The sequence below is a fragment of the Dendrobium catenatum genome, unplaced genomic scaffold (assembly GCF_001605985.2).
Source record: "Dendrobium catenatum unplaced genomic scaffold, ASM160598v2 original_scaffold_273153, whole genome shotgun sequence".
NCBI classification, from domain to species: Eukaryota; Viridiplantae; Streptophyta; class Magnoliopsida; order Asparagales; family Orchidaceae; genus Dendrobium; species Dendrobium catenatum.
Window position 1 is genome coordinate 360,298 of NW_021591549.1, and position 21,506 is coordinate 381,803.

Sequence of the window (21,506 nt, forward strand, 5' to 3'; positions counted from 1 at the left end):
AAGGCCGCATACCACACTAGAGATGCACTTGTGCCCCAATATGAAATCGAAGGATTGGAAGAGCCAAGTTCTAAGGTTCATGTGGTTCAACAGGGGCCTTTTACGGTCCAATCAGCATCATTGCCCTAGTGATTTGTTTATGCAGGCTGAGGTTCTATTTAGTTCTTTTGTTGGACATGCTAGGTTGGTGATTTGTCAGGTGCCTACTGTTTTCGTCATCTCCATGGGCTAAATTCCTTGGATCTATAGTTTCAGTTGAAAGCTGAGGTGATTCTAGAAATTTGTGGGAAATCACAAACTCTTAGAACTTCACACCATTCAAGGAAGAGAAAATCAAAGTGCATAACTGTACATTGTTCTATGTGGACACGTGGTTATTGTGAGCTTGGTTTGTTTAGCGTTTCTGCATTTGATTTTCAATTTTCTTGTGCATGGTAGTTGATTTTTAGCATTTTTCTCTCTGTAAATTTCCTTCTTAATCTGTAACCAAAAAGAAATTTTAATTATGAAATTTATTCTTATTTTTCTTTCAGCAAGCTTTGGCCTTGTTGCAAGCAAGGGCTCGAAATGAGATCGGCAATGTGCATAGAGTCATGATGACTAAAGATGCCGAACTTAGTGCATCTAAAGACAAGCTTTCTGGACTAAAGGAGGTTTCTTTAATATTTCCAGTTGATGCACATCTTTTCTACCAGACATCCCAGACTGTTCGAATCTTATTTTACTGTGTTTTGCTTGCAGGTTCAACTCCAATTCCGTGTCAATGGAGAAATTGTTGAAGTTGCTGGAAGCTTTAATGGTTGGCATAAACAGATAAAAATGAATCTGCATCCGTCATCTAAAACTGTTGATTTACAAGGTTCCAGGTTGTCATTTTTGTTTATTCTTTCATCCTTATCTTGTGCTTTTGAAGTTTTTAATCCGGTTAGCATGAGTGTACATTTCTATTCATCTCTAGTAGAAGACTAACATGAAAGTGCATCTCCGCCTACAGCTTTGTGAGTAGCTCTAGTGCATTTCTGTAGAAGGCTCTAGATATCACATGCTGTTGCTTCAGATTATTTCCATTGAAGGCTCTAGGGATACTCCAACCTTTACATGTCTATACTCATTTTGTATTGTCTCTAATTGTAAAGCCACTCATCCACTTGAGCATCCTCATATCTGCAACACTTAATTTTATGCTTCTCTTTTAATGGTCAACATTCTATTGCATAAAGCATTGCAATTCTCACCACCATCTTACAAAATTATTCTGTATGTTTGAGGGGTACTTTTCTATCACATAACAGGCCTAATGCATTCCTCTATGTCAACCATTTGTCTTGAATTCTACTAATAATATCCCAATTTATTTCACCATCACTTTGAACAATAGATCTTAGATATCTAAAATATGCTCTCTTTCTAATGACTAGATCAGCCAAGCTAGAATCCCACTACTAAATCTATTACTACTAAATTTACACTATGTATTCAGTTTTATATTTACATTTAAATAATTTTTTATAACAAAGCATTTTATTTTTGATCGTTTTTTGCACATCTTGATCTACCATCAACTATTTTTATTATTGGAAGCTTTTTCTTTAAATGTTTCAAGCATATATTTTGCAATATTCTTAATATCACTAAATACTTTCTCTCTTCTAACATTTTCTTCCTCCTGAACGATCTAAATATTAAGATCTATAATCTTACTCTAAAAAAAATTTTATCGGCGTTTTTTAAATATCCTCATCTCACCATAGGACAGTATTTTATTTTATTTTTTATTTTCCATCCCTTTTATCTTAAAGTTCAAAATTAAAAAGCGATGCTAAATATATAAACCTCTGCTCGTAATAACTTTACAATTTTTCAATCTAACCAATCATTTTTTTTTATAAGAAAATAATCAATTTGAATTTTTTATTGTTCGACAATATTTACACTGGTATCGACTACCTAATGCAGCACTCCATTTTTCTCATCCAAGGCTTAAGGCCCAGTGGGCGGGCTTATGTATGTATGTATGTGTATATATATATATATATATACACACACACACACACTAAGCACTAAGCATTCAACATTCCTTATTTACTAAGCCGTAAGCATCAAGTGGAGGAAATAAAACCAGTGATGAGTCGAAGGAGAAGGAAGTCTGCCGCTAGGTTTTCTAGAAATTTTTTTTTTTTTGTATTTTACTAATCGGATCCATATTTGAGTGTAACCTTGGACCACTAATTTTGTTTTATGCCTTTCTAGTGAATTATCGTACTTAATATACATCTACATCTCATTTATTTCTTTCCTTTTAGTAATTTTATCAGATCCCATACTTTATTTTTTTAAATGGCATCAAATTTTTAACTCATAATCTTATTCTAATTTACATTGTTTAAAGCCTTAGAGATTATTTTAGGGATAAAATTTATATGCAGGTGAGCAAGGAAGTATTAGTGATATTGAGAAGGATTTTTATAATAAGAATAAGTATAAATAATGTTTAGTAGAAGTTCTTATTCCTTTGTGTGTTGGCTTAATGATATTTTTAGCAGATTTAGTGAAAGATATTGATTTGATTGATTAGACTTGTGTAGATTGAGATGTAATTCTTAAGTAAATTTGTAAGGGTTGAGTAGAGGCCCAATTCTATTTCAGGCTTGTTTGGTAGGAGTGATTAGTTTTAGAATACATTTTCTAGGATGAGGGTAGGATGGGCAATTTAGGAGGAAAAAATATTTATGAATGATATTCTTTTCTTTAGGATAAGTAGTGATATTCTTCATTGAAAGTGACATTAGCCCAATAGTAATATTTGTACCTTTTTTTGTGTAGTAGATTAGCTAATGATTACATTTACTTTCTCGAGGATCAAGTTTTTCTTTGGTTTGGAATATATGAACAATGAGAATACTTTCAATTTTTTTGGAACATGGTTGTTTTAGGTATAGAAGTATGGAAAAAAAATGTTCCCTATAGATGGTTGTTTAAAATTTTTTTGTGGGACTTTTGAATCAAATGTTCCCTATAGATGCATGAATATGATATGAGCGAATGTTAAAAAAGCTTTTCCCAACATTATTTAGGAATATTTTTTTTAAAGGAGAGTTCTTGTGGTAACATGTAAGTGATTGTTCTTTGGTTCATCCTCTCCATTTTGTTGGGGTGTATATACACAAGTGGTCTTATGTATTATTATTTTATTATTATTTATATAACGAAAGAGAATGGTTAAAATAGTTTATTTTCAACACCAAAATAATTTGTGTAAAAATCATAATATGTGTATAATCATCAATAAAGGGCACAAATCACCAAACCTTAAGGATGTTCGGTATGGAGACTAGTTTTCATATGTCACTAAAAATGAGAGAAATTATTAAGTGTTCTTATGTTATTCATTGAAAAATTAGTATATTTATATTTTCTATAAAATTCTCTAATAATGATTTTCTTGAATAATTAAGGAAACATGATTTTAGGAAAAATAAAGGATAGTTAGTCAAGGCATAGGTGTTGAAGCTAGATTTTCTTTTCATTGAATTTAAGGTTGCTGAGACCTGTAATGATTTATAGCATTGAATGTTGGTCATTAAAAAAGAAGCATAAAATTAAGTGTTGTTGAGATGAGGATGCTCAAGTGGATGAGTGGCTTTACTCTTAGAGATAGAATGCAAAATGAGTATATAAGATTAAAAAGAGTCGCCTTAGATGGTTTGGTCATTTAAAACATCTGTCGTTCAATGACCTGATTAGGAGAGTAGATGTATTAGATTTGGCCTATGCTAAAGAAATTTGGTTAGAAAGTATTAAAAATGATATTTTTTATTAGATTTGAATGATAATTTGAATATTAGTAGGACACAATGGAGAAAAATGTTTTGATGTTGTCGACCCCACACTAGTAAGATAAGGACACAATGGAGAAAAATGTTTTATGTTGTCGACCCACGTAGTAAGATAAAGGCTTGATGATGTTGATGTTGCATTTATGGGTTTTTGAGAGAAGATAATATTAAAGGTTATATGGATTATTTTTTATTTTTTGATTTCTCAATGTAATAATGATCATTCTTTTCCTTAGTAAGCCCAATCATTCTTCTCATGCCTTATTCTTGAAAGGCATGCTAAAAAGGATAAAAATATAACAATGCATTTAAAATCCTTAATTAGGTTTTAAATGGATAGTAGATGGATAAATAATTTAGGTACATAGAGAATATTTCAATGTGGGGGATTTCTGTATAAGAATATTTCCTTGGCTGCCTATAGTTGTTTAAGGATTCATCAACGTAGTTATATTTTTGTTACTGAGATATGGGGTATATGAAATAAATTTTGAGCAGAGCTGGTTAGATGATTCGTAGCTCTTGAAACAATGATCCAAAAGTTAAACATTGCCATCTATGAGACTTTAAAAGCATGAGAAAAGGATGTAATATATGAGAATGCTAGAGTGTAAGTATTTATTTCAATTTTTTTCGTATGTGCTCCTGTTAAGATTTTTTGTCATTAATTGCCTTTTAAAGAGCCCAATTTTCTTATTCTCTTTAAAAACTTGAGAATCAATCACATCCCCTTGAAATTGTTCTTTCTACCCAACTAATACATCGAATTGATGTTTTACAACTCTTCCATTAGATTTACATTGTATTTTTGAATTCTAAGAGTGCTCGAGATCAATGGTATTTGGTATTGTTATTGTTGTCCATAAAGATGGAAATAACAGTCTATTCATATGGTAAAAAAAAGAAAAGAAGGTTGACATCAATACTAGTGTCGTGGTCGAGTTGACCGTGCACGGCAAGTTTCGAAAGCAAATAGTGAGACGCTGCACAAAACCTGTTGGACACGAGTCAAACCAAAATCCAAATTACCGAAATGGCCTTCGTTCGCAAAATGGTCAGAGCTGTTTTTGTTGGCTTGAACATCCTGACGCTGTCCATGAAAATACTATTAGATTAACTTATATGAGTATGTTTTGATCTCACATGATATTTATCTTTTTTACTTTCATATTAAATTTCATGAAGACTGATATATCTTGTTCTTATGATTTATCATATAGAGCATCCAAATTATGGTCAACAATTTTGTGGCTCTATCCTGGAACTTACGAGGTAAGCTTAAAAAGTAGCATGTGTTACTTTTTGCTATTAATTGTTCAGAGAAGGATTCTCCTTACATGTAGCTATCATCCCATGAATTATGCCAGTAGGAAATAATTTAATGAAATGACCATTTTGGAAGATTCCATCTACTCTATTTCAAATACTATTTTATTTCATTTTATTTTTCTGTTGATTCATTTATCAATTTGTTTTACTGGGTGTGATGTGCACTACACATTGAATACCTTTTGAATTTGTTTGAACAGTCCAATTTGAATTGATTCTTGTAATTAAAATGAATTAAAATTCTAAAAGGACATGCAAAAGAATGATGAGGATAGCTTATTTACTCCCCATCATATAACGGGTCAATTTGTACCTGCATTTAAGTTGGTTTAAAATTAGATATTTTGTATTGAGACATATAATTTTAATAATAGAACAACATTCATGTTCAAGATGAAAAATAAAACCTCTTAGAGGTGAAATTTCATGTTGGCAGATAAAATTCATTGTTGATGGTCAATGGATGATAGATCCTCAGCGAGAGGTTGCAACCAATGGTCACATAACCAACAACGTCCTTAGGGTAGACAGACGAGACATCCACTGATTCCATCTTCAAGCCATCTCAGCCTGTATTCACTCTATCCATTTACTGTTATTCATTCATTATCTTGAAGAGAATTCAAATATCTTCATTCTAAAAGTTTTTTTTTTTCTCTTTCCAATCCAAACTATTACAGTTTGTTTCGACTTTCGATTCCGTTCATCATGATTTATGGCAACCGATCAGGATCGAAAGCTTTTGCAGATTGAATATTATATGAGGTAGATTCTATGGTAAGGTCCTGCAGCAATAATTCATATTTTTAGTGCAAATGATCACACACTTCACTGGAGAAAGGCTTCAGCTTCATTCATCTCCCTGATTTTTTAACTGGTCTCACTTCAATTACTTCGCCTTATGGAAGATATCAAATGTTTGTTTCTTTGTGAAATTGTCTTCTGTTTCTTGTTCTGTAGATTAGCTGTAAATGAGTTGTATGATCCATTATCAGCTCCTGCTAACAAATTATCTGTAATTCCCTGTTGTTATTTTATAAATAATGTGGCAGCTCATCCACTTGTTTACTTAACCAGGTTTATCTCATTGTGTAATTTTGAACCTATCTTTCCAATGTGTGAAGAGCAACAATATTTAGAGGATTTGATCAGAAGTTATTGTCATTTAATCTTATGCTAGTTTTACTGCAGGTGCCTTTGGTGCTCCCTGATAGGACATTATAAATCAATAAAAAATCATTATAAAGTTTATAATACTAATGACTATTATAATATTGTTATATTTATAGTTTTATTAGTATTAAGACTATAATGAGATGATTATATTGAGAATGGAATTTTATTGTATTAAGGTTTTGTTTGGAACGGCTTTGTTACTGTTTCTTAAGGTAATTTTTTGGTATAAAAATTTTAATTTTTAACTAGGAAGCCGTCTTAAGAAGCAGTAAGAAAGCCGTCCTAAACAATGTCTAAGTCCTCTAAATGCATATTACCACTGTAAAATAAAGTAGCACTTTGAGTTAAGTAACTCTGAAAAGATAGCATAGTCATCTAAATTAAAGGCAGTAGAAGTGAAAAATTCAAATGATGACACAATTGCCTTATTTAACAAAGGCATGTTTTCTTTTTTATCCTTGTAGTCTGAGAGAAAAAAAGCATATGCTCTGCTGCAATAATCATAGCTAGTGCCAACAACATTTGCCTGCTCTCTTCTAGTTGTCTTTATTCTGGATTAGCAATAAAAATCTTCTTATGGACTATATTAAGATGAACAAAGGATCCAATAAGGTATGAGAAGTATCAGCAAAATTGTATCGATGAATTGCATGATTTTGCAGAATACATTTGAAGAATGGAACATTTATGTGGTCCTACAGCAATAGTTGATAGAGGAATGATGTGGACACATGCCGGCATGCGACCTGGCGGTCAGATGCGGGCAAATTCGTTTTTGAGTCATTCTGGGTGAACCCAAATCCGACCCGATATTTTGAAACGGGTCGGTTTGCTGAACTCGAAGCCGACCCGTTTCACAAACGGGTGGACCCTAATCCGGAATTTTTTAGTCGGGGTAGAGTCGAGTTTTCGAGTTGTCAAATATTGACACCCCTAAAATGAAACACATGCATATAACAAATTTCATGGAGCAATGCTTCAGCTTCATTCATCTCCCTGATTATTGTTATGGATGCCTTGGCATTGAAGAAAAGGGGATTAAATTCTGGATTCTCACTGTAGTAGGGATGTTCTTCTTTATGGTTGTGTGGAGTTGTTTTGCATTGTAAGGTTTGTTTGTTTTTTTAAAACTCTCTAATATATTGTGCAATTTAACAGATTGTGGTTTTCGAGGGGCAGAAAGCTTATGATGCATTGAGGCTTGTAAAAGCAGTGAAAGTTGGCTAAAGGTCTTTGAATTTTGAAGTCTATTAGAAAGCTATAAGCCACCTTTTAGTACCTTTTCTATTCAGCTTTGGAGCATAAGATATTTGTCTAGCTGCTGCCTTTCGCGTAAAGAAAATAGCTTAAAATGTGTGCACTGTTTCTGTAATGAGGCAATCTAACATGAGAAGCAACAAAAAAAAAAAAAATTTTCCCAACAAAATTTTAATGTTAGTCTATTTTCAGTCAAATGAAAAGTTAATCAGTGAAGCATTTGTTTAGGTTTAATTTTGGTGGTACAAACAAGGTTTTGGAGTCCAATGAATCTTCATTGTAATTGCATTTTCTTATTTAAATTTTCATGGAAATTGATAAATTATATTTAAAATATGTTGTCACTAATTTTATAAGTAATTTGTTTGAGTAAAAATCATCACTAATATCTTTTTAAATAATAGTGGTAAGAAATGATTCAAATATAATTGCTATTATTTTTATGGATTATTATGTTTGATAAGGATGTTATGTAGCTACGTTTATTTATTGGGTTCACTTTTTTCATTTCAAGGCAAAGATAAATATTATAACTTCTAGCTTTAAGCTGGAGTTGCATGCTTGTATATGTCTATTTAGGTAACTCTAAACAAGTTTGGAGCACAAATCAAAGCAACACATAGCCCAAAGGAGGCATTGCCCTATAGGACAATCGTTAGTATCAACCTTGAAGCAAATAAACCACTCACCCCTATGAGCTTGTAACTAGTGGGGTTAGACTCTAGAGACACTCATTCTCTATGGGTTCACTTGAAGGACTCACAAAGATGCGCCTTGAAAATTAGTAGTTTTTCAAAATCAAGGTCACTTGCTTTTTGAAAATATTGCATATCATCTATAGGAAGCGCAAATTTTCGAAGACTCCATTGGTAGAACGCATCTCTAGCTCGGTCATTTGCACCCAAAGGACTCTCCATTACTTTTGAGGTCATTTGACTCGTTCTTATCATTATACATGCGAGTTCTTGAAAACTCGCTCAAAGCCTTATAAATAAGGGTTGAAGAGACATGTTTTTGACTTCATATTGTTTAAACTATTCCATAGGTATAATAAAGCTTTTATAGTTACTTTACATGCTCACCCATTTCTTCTCTTGGTTCTTTAGCTCTAACTGGCTAAAACCTATTAATATGATTGTGTGTTGCATATGAAAAGATCCAACATCCTCTAATATGTAGTGAGCATGGATTGATGCTAGTGATTAGAAGATAAGTAACATGAAGAGCAATAGAACTAAAATCATCAATGAACATGTAAAACCAAAATTTCACTAATTGACACATCATTATGGAGATAGAGAAGATAATCACTAAGATGATTCAAGCCACATTGGGGCAAGTTCAAGGGAATGCCATTAGAGTTGTATTGTATGATCCCAATCGTCATTGTATGATATATTAATCTAAAAATCAAATCAAGTTTTTAATTAAATTGAATCATAATTGATCGTACTGTAATACATGCATATTGTATGACCTGTAATCGTACATGACGATCAATTTTTTTTATAGAACCTTGACGTTGAAGGTTTAAAGAACAATTTATTAACCATAAGTCAGCTTTGTGATAAAGATTTTGAGATGAAACTTCTTTCTATAAAATGTTTATTAATGTTGAATTGTGTTAGAAGGTTTAAAAATTAATGATATTTACATGATTATTGCATTGATAAGCCTAATGATGTTTGTTGTTTGAAATCCACTATTGATGAATCATGGTTGTGGTATAAGAAACTATGTCATGCAAGTATGAGGACTTTTAGGAAAATCACCCAATTGGAATTGGTTAGAGGTAGTTATAAGCTAGAATTCTCAAAAGAACATTTTTGTGATGCATACTAGCTAGGGAAGCTAGTTAAGTCTTCATTTTAATCCATTAAGGATGCAATTGCCACTATGCTATTAGAAGTGTTTCATATGGATTTGTTTGTACCTATTAGTGTAATGAGTCTAGGAGAAAAATCATTTGGATTTGTAATTGTTGATGATTATTTGAGATTTACTTGGGTTAAGTTTCTTAGAAGTAAGAGTGATTCATTCAAAGAATTTAGAACGTATTCAGTCTGTATTTAACACAAAATAAGTTATTTAATTTCTATAATTCATAGCAATCACGAAGGATAATTTGAGAAGAGGTTTGAATTAATTAATCAATAATATGGGATAGAAAACTTTTTTTTTTTGCCCCAAGAACCCCACAACAAAATTGTATAGCTGAAAGGAAGTATAGAACATTGGTAGAGGCTGCAAGAGAAATACTTAGCGAGTATAGTCTACCTAAGTACTTCTAGGAAAAAGCAATGAGTACTTCTTGTTATGTTCTAAATAGGATAAACATAAGGTTTAAGTTGGGTAAGACATCATATGAATTGCTCAATAGTAGAACACCAAATTTGTCTAATCTGCATTTTTTTGGGTGTAAATGCTTTGTTTTAAAGAATGAAAAATCGCATCTGGGAAAATTTGATGCAAAGACAGATCAAATAGTTTTTCTAGGATTTTCCTTAGTAGGTAAGACATGATATTTAATACAAGAATCTTAGCTGTTGAGTAGTCCACCAATATTACATTCGATGAATCTGATAAGGTTTTTGAATATAGAAGAATTAACGATGAAGAAGAAGATATCACTAATAGAATTGAGAATATGGGAATTGAAGATAGATAAGAAATTCAAGTCCTCTACTTAGAGAATGGAGATATGTGTCTAGTCATCCTAAAAATCTTATCATAAGGACTAATCCACAGAAGTTAGGACTATGCATGGACTTAGGGATGAAATTAGCCACACAAATTTTATCTCTATGATAGAGCCAATAGTGTAGAATATGCATTGAAAGATGAATTCTAGATTATAGCAATGCAAAAATGAATAAATCAATCAATCAATCAATTTATTAAGAATGATTGGTGAGAGTTAGTGGCTAGACCTATTGATCAAAGTGTTGTTAGAATGAAGTGGGCATTTAAAGATAAACTAAATAACTCTAGATCAGTTGTTAAGAATAAGGCTAGATTAGTAACAAAGTGTTACAACCAAATAGAAGTGATAGATTTTAATGAGACATTTTTTCCAGTAGCTATATTAGAAGCTATCAGGGTACTGCTAGTGTTTGCTTATTTTAAGGGATTTAAGTTGTATCAGATGGATGTGAATAAAACTTTTTTGAATGGGATAATTAAGGAAGATATTTATGTGGAACAACTTTTAGGTTTTGATAGTTCAACCTTTTTAGATCATATTTATAAACTGCATTGTATGGGATAAAAAAAGCACCTAGGGCGTAAAATGATAGGCTTAGTACTTTTCTCTTAGAAAAATCCTGTGTTAAGGGCACGATAGATAACACATTATTTTTCAATATGATTGGAGATGATATACTCATTATGCAATATATGAAGGTGTTATTCTTTTTTGATCCACCGAGGATAATCTATGCAAAAAAATTTTATTCCACTATGAGTATTATTGAATTCAGTTTTGTCTTATTCATGATGTCGAGTTACACTTTATTCTACCTATGGATTGAGAGCCTGTGAGGGAGAAGGTAATGAAGTATGAATATGAGGAAAAAGAGACAAGACAGTAGACAGTGTAGATCTAGACAAAATTTTTATCATCTAAGCCAGAGATACAAGAGTAATAAAAGCGATAGCTCTAGACTATAGAGCTTTAGTTAAGAAAGAGAAGATTGGCATAATATATCTCTTCTCTTGTGGGTTTTATCATGTGTTTGGTTATGTATTCTCTTATGTGCCAACCCCCTCTCTTCCTCATGTTTTCTTTCTATTTGTTGCTTCTACACCTTTAATAGGGTTCAAAAAGATACTTGGAATATATTTTGGGTATGGTGGCTGCTCCATCAATCTTTATTGTAGTTTGGCCATGAATGCCAAGTGGAATGGAGATTAAAAAAGATAAGTTGAGTGAGCTTATGGAAACTTGTGGATGTCACTTGGAAGCTAGTCCTGAATTCCCAGTTGAGATGAGAAGGGGAGGGCATCGTCGGAGTGTGGTCAGGAGAACAGACTGGCGTAGAGTGAGAAGATAATTTGGGGTTGCCCTATTAAGCTAAGAAAGTGCAAGTAGTGTCTTGATGGGGCTTTCAGATTGACCTAGTTGTGGGCTTTCAGATTGACCTAGTTGTGAGAGATGTCTATAGAGATGATATGTGTGAAATTTCTTAAGTAAAAAAGAAGATAAACTCTTAAACATCGAGGCATCTTTTGATGTAATAGTTAGAATTTCATTAAGAAACTTTTTAGTTAAGTATGCTCATCTAAGAGAAACCCTAAGATGAGCGACCTTGTTGTAAGTTATGCAAACAAGACAAAATTGTAAGGCCCTTAGGCCAAAGAGAAAATATCTCGATAGTTAGGAGTTTGAGTTATTACAAATGATATCTAAGCAAAACACCAACAAGATGATTGGAACTAAGTGCCATATAAGATAATATGCAACAACATGAGAGGCACCTCTTGAATCATGTATGGAAAATGGTGCTACGTGGCGGGAGTCATTACTTGAACTTGTAGGGACAACCTCTAGAATTTTGTATGTATGGTGGATGATTATGAGATAAAGATACTAACGAGGGCGTCAATTACTTAAGTGGGGGAAAAAGAAGCTAAAATCTTAAATATCAAGGAGTCTTTTGGTTTAATACTTAGAATTTTATTAAGAAACTCTACAGGTAAGCATGCTCATACCAGAGAAATCCTACGATAACTGATATTTTGAAAAGCTATACCAACATGATAAAACAGTGAGGCCCTTAGACCAAAGCGGATAATATCTTGATAGTTAAAATTTTAGTTTATTACAATACGAGCCATTAGCTGTTTGATGTATCTCATACAAGAGTCTTGATTTTGACCAAAATGAATAAAGATTTATCTGAGTAAGAGATGAACTTTTGTGGTCGCCCTTGCTAGGGAGGGGGGACGACTTCCGAAAGAGATAGTCAGTGAAAGAGATAGCTGGTGCTGGTCTGTTGTGCTCTAGTGTTAAGCTTCTTCTCAGCTCCTGAGCGAGTGCCTCGAACGAGCTGCTTCGAGAGAGGAGTGGATCCTCCTTTCACTAGACTCGTATATAACTTGCAATACACCTATGAACTGGTATAACTTAGGCAGTCATGGGTGTAGAAGTATGATGGGTGAGTTGATAGATTTTATTGGATTTAAAATAAAGTAAAGAGAGGTGGAACCTTCTTGAGTCAAACAAAAAATATAAAATAAATAAAAAAATGGATATGGAAGGTTGCAAGAATATGAATATACACATGGTCTCGACCACCTAATTAGATAGGGGTTAGGATAAAAAATTAGTTGATCAAAAGAAGTATAGAAGGATTATAGATTCGTTACTTTACTTGACCACCAATAGGCCTGACATTATGTTTAGTATTTACATATATGCTAGGTTTCAAGCTGGCCCTAAGAAATCTGATATGATAGTAGTAAAAAGAATTCTTATATATCTTATAGGTAATCAGAACATAGGTAATTGATATATTAGGAATAGCATGGCATTTAAATTAGTTGGATACTCAGATTTGAATTTTGTTGGATGTAAGGTATATAGAAAGAGCGCATTAGAAACTTTCCAATTCATAAGATAATCTCTAGTTTTATGATTTAGTTGAAAGAAAAATTAGTATCCCTCTTTAGGAGCTAAGTATATAACTGCAAGAAGCTATGTTACCCAAGTCATTTGGCTGAAAAATACCTTATGGATTTTGGATTGCAAGTAGATACCATCTCTGTCAAATGTGATAACACGAGTGCGATGTACATCACTAAGAATTCAATTCAACACTCGCATGAAATATATTGACATGAAACATCACTTTATAAGATTTCACGTCGTAGAAGGAGATGTGAGCATACAATTTATAGACATAAAGAATCAACTAGTAAACATGTTCACCAAACCCCTAAGTTATGAACGGTTTTGTGCACTAAGAATTATATTAGGGATCATTGATATTAATGCTTAGAAAATTGCAATAGTTTGTTTTTGTGTTTATGTTCTAACTAATATACTGATTTGTATTTATGTTTTAGTTTATTTATTATTATGTTTTGACTTCTCGTGTTGTATTTTTTAATGTCTTATGTAGTTTATTTAGTTTACCTTGTTATATTTCTATTATGTGTTGCTCCTTTTTGTGATGTCAAAAGAAGAGCAATTTCAGTCATGTTTCTTATATCATTCAATCAGTCATTTCATCAGTCTAGTCTAACAAGTTATCTTACATATAAGTCTATCACCTATCAGTCAGTCAATCAATCAAATCTATCTATCAATCATTCTTATCAATTCTTATCATATATCAATACAAGTAGTGCTCTTATTATGTATCATATATTCATATAAGGATATCTTGATATTAAGATTATCATATAATATATCTAATATCAGTCAGTATATTATTTTGTTACACCTTATGGTATTTCATATCAGCTTTTCAGCTTTCCAATCTTATACATATATACAAAATCATCTCTCTTATCAGATTCATCTTGTCAGTATTCTTATCGAACCAATATTAGTATTCTAGTACATACCAATCACGTCTATCATTTTCTTTTATTGTTATTATGCATATCACATCTATACACATTCTCTACATATCATATACAATTTCTATAACATGTAGGTCTATACATTGTACTTATTAATATGCATGTATTATGCCAAAATACATGTTATGTCAAATAAATAATAATTAAAAACTTATAATATATCTCATATTCATATTTAGTATATTTGCTCCTGATCAATTTGGATAAAATCATTCTTTACTCACTTTAGATAAAATAATATGTACAAAACTAACTAGTGAAATTCCCACATAGACTAGTCAAACCATCAAAATTAACAATACTACTACATATCAGAAGTTACATGATTAAAATTCACTAGAACAGAAGATGTTGCATGTTTTACTAAATTCATGAGAAAAAAAATATACTAAGTTCAGAATAATTGAATACAGAAGTAGAGTAGATATCACTTATAATAATCAAAATAATTTTTGTAACAAAAGCGGTGGAAAGAAAAGCCCTGAAGTGCTTCCTCTCTCTCTCTCTCTCTCTCTCTCTCTCTCTCTCTCTTTCTCTCTCTCTCTCTCTTATCCTCTATCCCTTATCTTCTCCTTCTCCTTTCTTTCCTTCCTGGCCAAGTGAAATGAATTAGGGTGCATGGCTTGATGTTAAATGATATTTATATTAAATATATTAAAAACTCATTTCAGCGCTTAGGACCGCAACGCCCAATCCCTAACGTCATTGTGCTGCATGCTAATTACATAGTTACTATAGAATAGGGCCTTCAACGCCACAGTAATTTTTCCTAGCACCGCAATGCTTTCAGCGCCACAACGTTTCATGCAAAATTTTCATATTTTCAAAATAAATATTATTTTATGAAATTCAGTGTTGTTATAATACATTCTTAAGAGATTAAAGAATTTTTTGAATTACTAAAAATTTTTATATTATTTTGAAGGCTAAAAAGATGTCAGATAAGTGGAGTGTGTTTATTCCTATTTTTAAGAGTTAATGTAATGCATAAGAGTATGCAAATTATAGATTAATTAAATTAACATGTCATACATTAAAATTATGGGAGAGAGTAAGTAAGCATAGGTTGCAACATGAAACTAATGGTTCTCAAAATCAATTTGGATTCATGCCAGGTAAGCCTACTATGGAACCTATACATTTGTTGTGAGGTTTGATGGAGAAGTATAGAGAGAGTAAGGAGGATCTACATATGATATTTATTGATTTAGAGAACGCATATGATAACGTTCAAAGAGAAGTGCTCTAAAGAGTTCTAGAAAAGAAAGGAGTTAATAATGCTTATATTTAAGTCATTAAGGATATGTATAGATGAGTTATTACTTTTGTTCAAACATAAGGTGGTTTGAAAAAATATTTTCCTTTTTAAGTTTGGATTACATGAAGGATTAGCTTTAAACCCATATCTTTTTAGTTCTTATGGATGTTCTTACTATGCACTTACAAGAGGATGTGTGCCTTGGTGTATGCTTTTTGTTGATTATATTTTTCTTATTGATAACACTAAAGAGAAAATTAAATGAAAACTTAAATTATGAAAGTCAACTTTAGAGTCTGAAATTTTTCATTTGAGCATATCTAAAATCGAATATATGGAGTGTAATTTTAGTGGTAATAGATCTAGTGGTGGGATTGTGACATTGGGTGATCAAGTCATTAAAAAGAGTGCAGGTTTTAGATATCTCAAGTCTATTGTTCAAAATGGTAGTGAATTAGATGGAGATATTATTAGTAGAATTCAAGTTGGATGGTTGAAGTAGAGGAATGCTTCGGGCCTGTTGTGTGATAGAAAAAAGTACCCCTAAAACTTAAGAGAAAATTTCATAAGATAGTAGTAAGACTTGCAATGCTTCATGGCTTAGAATATTGGCCATTAGAAGAGAAGCATAAAATTAAGTTAGGTGTTGTAGAGATGAGGATGCTTAGGTCGATGAGAGGTTTTTCACTTAGAGATAAAATGCAAAATTATTGTATACGTGAAAAGCTTAGAGTAGCTCTAGCAATAGATTAGATTACAGAGAATCACCTTACTAGTTTGGTCACATAAAACATCAACCATTTGAAGACACGCTAGGAGAATAGATGTATTAGATCTAACTTATGTAAAGAAAGATAGAGGTAGATCTAAAAAGACTTGGATATAAAGTGTTAGAAATATTAATTAGAAAAGTGTTAAAAATATTTTTTATTAGATTTAAATGAGAATTTGACTCTTAATAGAACACAATTAAGAAAAGGGATTAATGTAGCCAAATCCATATAGTGGGATAAAGACTTGATGTTGTTATTATTGTACCACATTAGATGTTATTAACACTTATCACAACAAGCAAATATATAATTTATTGTACTGTAACATTGTTATGACCGGCCCAATAGGATCAGTCATGCAGTTGGCCCAACAGCCAAGAGGTGGGCCAGCTACAGGAGATGGGATAGCTGGGGGATCAGACCACCCCCCCCCCCCCCCCTAAGCTAATTTATTCCTCATACAAGGCGAAGGATTAAGAAATGAATTAATTGTGGGGAATTTGAATTCAAATAAGGATGAATTTAATTAAGGAAATGGGAGATATTTTGGAGAGGGGGGGGGGGGGGGGGTTTGATAGTATGATTAAATATGGTGTATTTTGTATTAAGGTTATGTGGAATTTGATCTTTTTCAGCTATAGTTTCTTTTGTAAGGGCTTTTTAACACGACTTGGCTAATTGGGATAATAATGATTAAATATGGATGTTATTTTGTATTAAGGTTATGTGGAATTTGATCTTTTTCTGTTATAGTTTCTTTTGTGAGGTCTTTTTAATAGCGACTAGGCTGATTGGGATAGACGATCTACCTCTCTAATTATATATCAAGTGTATCTTTTTGTTTCTTGTTGAGTTGTTATTAAAAATCAACTCATATTTGTTCTAAAAATTGTTGTTTTCCACTATTTTTCTGTGAAACTTTTGCTATTGATCGTTGAATTCTTCTCCAAGATGTATCAAACTGGTATTAGTGCAGTTTCATGGACCAAAACCACTTTTTCCTCGCTATTTTTCGATGGCAGACTTCTTCCTCTTTGCAAGTTTTGCTGTTTAAAAGCCACCACCGCAATTTTTTTTACTATTTTTGGAAAATTTAAATCTAAATACGCTAAATGGTAGCAAAGAAGATGGAGGCATTGGAAGGAGAGTTAGAGCAATTCAGGGTTAGAATGAAGGAACAATACTCCGGTATTGAGGGGAAGTTCATGGCGATAGAAGGAAGGTTCACGATGGTGGAAGGACAATTGAAATTCATGGAAAAATCGATTTGAGAACATGGAAGGCAGGATGAGGAAATTAATGGAGATGTAGTTGAAGGTTTCACTGGCTAGTCCTAGGGTTGATCTGAAAGGAAAGAGACTCCATGAGTATAATGATGAAGTAGAGATGATTTTTCCTCAAGAACAATCCCACCAGGTTTCGAGGGGAGGTGCACCAAGGTATTCTAAAGAAGGGACATCAATGAGAGGAGAGGTAGAAGCGGGAGGAGACCACCCAAGTAGGAGGGACGGTGGGTCGGAGGAAGCCATGGTGGGCCCACACCATTGGGGGGGGGGGACTAGCGGAGGAAGAAATAATTGGGGTATGGATACCAGATCAACGAAGTTGAAAATGACGGTCTTTGAAGGAGAAGACGCTCAGGATTGGGTGTATCAAGTAGAACGTTACTTTTCTATTAAAGGGCTAGCTAAAGGGGAAAAACTTATGGTGATATGTCTATGTTTGGAGGGAACCCTTGCCTGGTTCAAATGGAGGGAGGCTAAGTATTCGATCTACTTTTGGGGAGAATTTTATGAGTGCTTGTTGGAATATTTCCGATCAATTCAGGAAGGAAACCTCCACGAGCGGTTTTATGCTCTCGCACAAGAGGGGATAGTTATGGAGTACCGAGTGAAGTTTGACCTATTGTTGGGGAGATTGAGGGAAATCTCTAAGGAAGGATTGGATGGGAATTTCATAAAGGGGCTTAGGGAGGACATACGGGCAAAACTCAGGGTATTGAGGCCTATGGGACTGAGGGAGACAATGGAGCTAGCACAAATGGTGGAGGAGAAGCAACAAAGGGAGAAGAGCAGTTGAAGCCACACCATGGGAGGGGCCTATAGGAGCACTTGTATGACCTTAGCACAAAGGACCCAAACGATGTCATTTCAGAAGGAAGCCCTTAAGGAGAGAGGCAGTGGAGCCCATCTTGGAGGCAATTTCAAATACCTCACAGAAGTAGAAGTTTAGGATAGGCAGGCGAGAGGGCTACGCATCATGTGAGATGAGAGATTCACACCTGGACATAGGTGCAAGAATCGAGCCCTTCAAGTCTTACTAGTCTGTGACGAAGAAGAGGAAAGTGGGGATGAGTTGGAGTATGTATTGGAGGAGATTGAGCAGTTTCATCTGGATGTGGTGGAGGTGTCCTTAACTCAGTGGTGGGATTTACTTCAAATCACACCATGAAGGTGGGGGAAAATTGGAGAGCAATATGTGGTAGTTTTGATGGACAACGGGGCTACACATTAGTTCATGTCAAATTGGTTGTTCTATACAAGATCAACGAAGTTAAAAATGATGGTCTTTGAAGGAGAAGATGCTCAAGATTGGGTGTATCAAGTAGAACATTACTTTTCTATCAAAGGGCTAACTAAAGAGGAAAAACTCATGGTGGCATGTCTATGTTTGGAGGGGAAAGCCATAGCCTGGTTCAAATGGAGGGAGGCTAGGTATCCGATCTACTTTTGGGGAGAATTTTAAGAGTGCTTGTTGGAAAATTTCCGATCAATTCGGGAAGGAGACCTACACGAGTAGTTTGATGCGCTTACACAAGAGGGGATAGTTATGGAGTATCAAGAGAAGTTTGACCAATGGTTGGGGAGACTGAGGGAAATCTTTGAGAAAGGATTGGATGAGAATTTCATGAAGGGGTTTAGGGAGGACATACGGGCAAAACTCGGGGTATTGAGGCCTATGGGGCTGAGGGAAACAATGGGGCTAGCACAAATGGTGGAGGAAAAGCAACAAAGGGAGAGGAGCAGTCGAAGCCACACCATGGGAGGGGCCTATAGGAGCACTTCTATGACCTTAACACAAAGGACCCAAACGATATCATTTCAGTAGGAAGCCCTTAAGGAGAGAGGCAGTGGAGCCCGTCCTGAAGGGAAATTCAAATGCCTCACAGAAGTAGAAGTTTAGGATAGGCGGGCGAGGGGGCTATGCTTCAGGTGTGATGAGAGATTCACACCTGGGCATAGGTGCAAGAATTGAGCCCTCCAGGTCTTACTAGTCTGTGACGAAGAAGAGGAAAGTGGGGATGAGTTGGAGTATGTATTGGAAGAGACTGAGCAGTTTCATCTAGATGTGGTGGAGGTGTCCTTAACTCAGTGGTGGGATTTACTTCAAATCACACCATGAAGGTGAGGGGGAAAATTGGAGAGCAATATGTGGTAGTTTTGGTGCACAACGGGGCTACACATTAGTTCATCTCAAATTGGTTGTTGGATCAGTTGGGGTTGAAGTTAGTGAGGATGCAAGGATGTGGAGTGATGATGGGAACATGAGATTTAGAGGAGTAGGGGTATATGCTAACGGGTTATGATGACCTTGTAGGGTATTCAGGTGGTGGAATACTCTAATACCTTGGATTTGAGGAGTACATATGTGATTTTGGGGATAATGGGGCTACAGACTCTAGGAGATATGAGGGTGAACTGGAAAACTTTGACCATGGAGATACAGATTGAATGGAAAAAGATAGTGCTTCAAGGGGATACTAGCCTATGTAACACCATGGTCTCTTTAAAAAATCATGGTTAGGATAATCCAAGATGCAGGCATGGTGTATTTAGTAGAGTTGGAAAGCATAGAAGGGGTCCAGGAATAGGAGGCAAGGGATATTCTAGTAGGGCCCTAGTAGGTTTTGTAATAATATTAAGATGTATTTCAGCCACCGATCGGGTTGTCCCTACCTCGGGAGCACGAGCATGCCATCAACTTGAAAGAGGGGACTACTCCTATCAATGTCAGACCATACCATCACCCCCAGATTTAGAAGAGTGAGATAGAAAGGTTGATCAAGGATATGATGGAAGTAGGGATCATTAAATCTAGTGTAAGTCCTTTCTCTAGCCTGGTACTGTTGGTAAAGAAGAATGATGGTAGCTATAAGTTCTGTGGAGATTATAGGACTCTAAATAAGGAAACAGTGCTAGATAAGTTTCTAATCCACGTAATAGATAAACTCTTGGATGAGTTATTTGGAACTATGATATTCTCCCAAATTGATTTGAAGTTAGGTTACCATCAAATCAGGATGAAGATAACAGATGTATACAAGACGGCCTTCAGAACATATAAAGGGCACTACAAGTTCCCGGTGATGTATTTTGGGCTCACCAATGCACATGCCACCTCCTAGTCACTTATGAATCGAGTGTTCACACCATACCTCCGGAGGTTTATCCTAATGTTTTTTTATGACATTTTGATAAACAGCAGGACCGAGGCAGAACATTGGGAGAACTTGAAAACTGTCATGAAGACATTATGGGAGCATAAGCTATTTGCCAACTAGAAGAAATGCACATTTAGGAAGTCACAGGTGGAGTACTTAGGACATGTGGTGCCCAGAGAGGGGGTTTTAGTTGACCAGTCCAAGATTTAGGCCATGGTGGACTGGCCTCTTCCTAAAAGCTTAAGGGAGCTGCGGGGATTCTTCGGGCTCATCGGTTACAACCAAAAGTTTGTAAAGATATATAGTACCATAGCAAGACTTTTAACAATCAATTTAAAAAAAAAAACATAATTTTAAATGGGGGAAAGAGGTGACCCAAGCCTTCTAGAGTTGAAGACAACGATGAACAGTGTACTAGTGCTGGCACTTCCAAATTTTAGGAGACCATTTATGGTAGAGACCGATGCATCATGTTATGGACTAGGAATGGTACTCACGCAAGATCAGAGACCTATTACATACTTTAACCAGGTGCTTACAACCAGGGCAAAATTCAAGTCTATGTATGAGCAGGAGCTAATGGCAATTGTCTTGGTTATTGAAAAGTCGCGGCCTTATTTGTTTGGGAGACGTTTCATAGTCAGGACATATCAGAGGAGCTTGAAGTTTTGTTGGAACGACAGATGATCACTGAGGAGCATCAAAGATGGCTATCCAAGTTACTTGGATATAATTTTGAGTTTCAATATTAATCAGGGCTAGAAAATAAGGTAGTAGACGGTTTGTCCAGGAAAATTGAGGGACCTCAATTGCAGGTCTTGTCAGTACCATTGTTGGTAGATTGAGAG

The 21,506-nt window shown here is 34.4% G+C and overlaps 1 protein-coding gene across 7 annotated transcripts in view; it reads left to right on the forward strand.

Moving 5' to 3' along the window:
- The window catches only part of LOC110094827 (protein PTST homolog 3, chloroplastic), a 57,616-nt gene extending 49,841 nt beyond the window's left edge, over positions 1-7,775 (forward strand). For 3 of the 7 annotated variants that reach the window (XM_020820159.2, XM_028692762.1, XM_020820161.2), the window contains 5 exons: positions 534-653; positions 742-866; positions 5,057-5,108; positions 5,602-5,737; positions 5,846-6,238. In XM_020820159.2, the coding sequence (XP_020675818.1) occupies positions 534-653; positions 742-866; positions 5,057-5,108; positions 5,602-5,712 (408 nt within the window). In that variant the 3' untranslated portion in view covers positions 5,713-5,737; positions 5,846-6,238. The other 4 variants (XR_003699935.1, XR_003699936.1, XR_003699937.1 and 1 more) reach the window with 4 other exon arrangements.
- Positions 7,776-21,506: the final 13,731 nt, after the last annotated feature.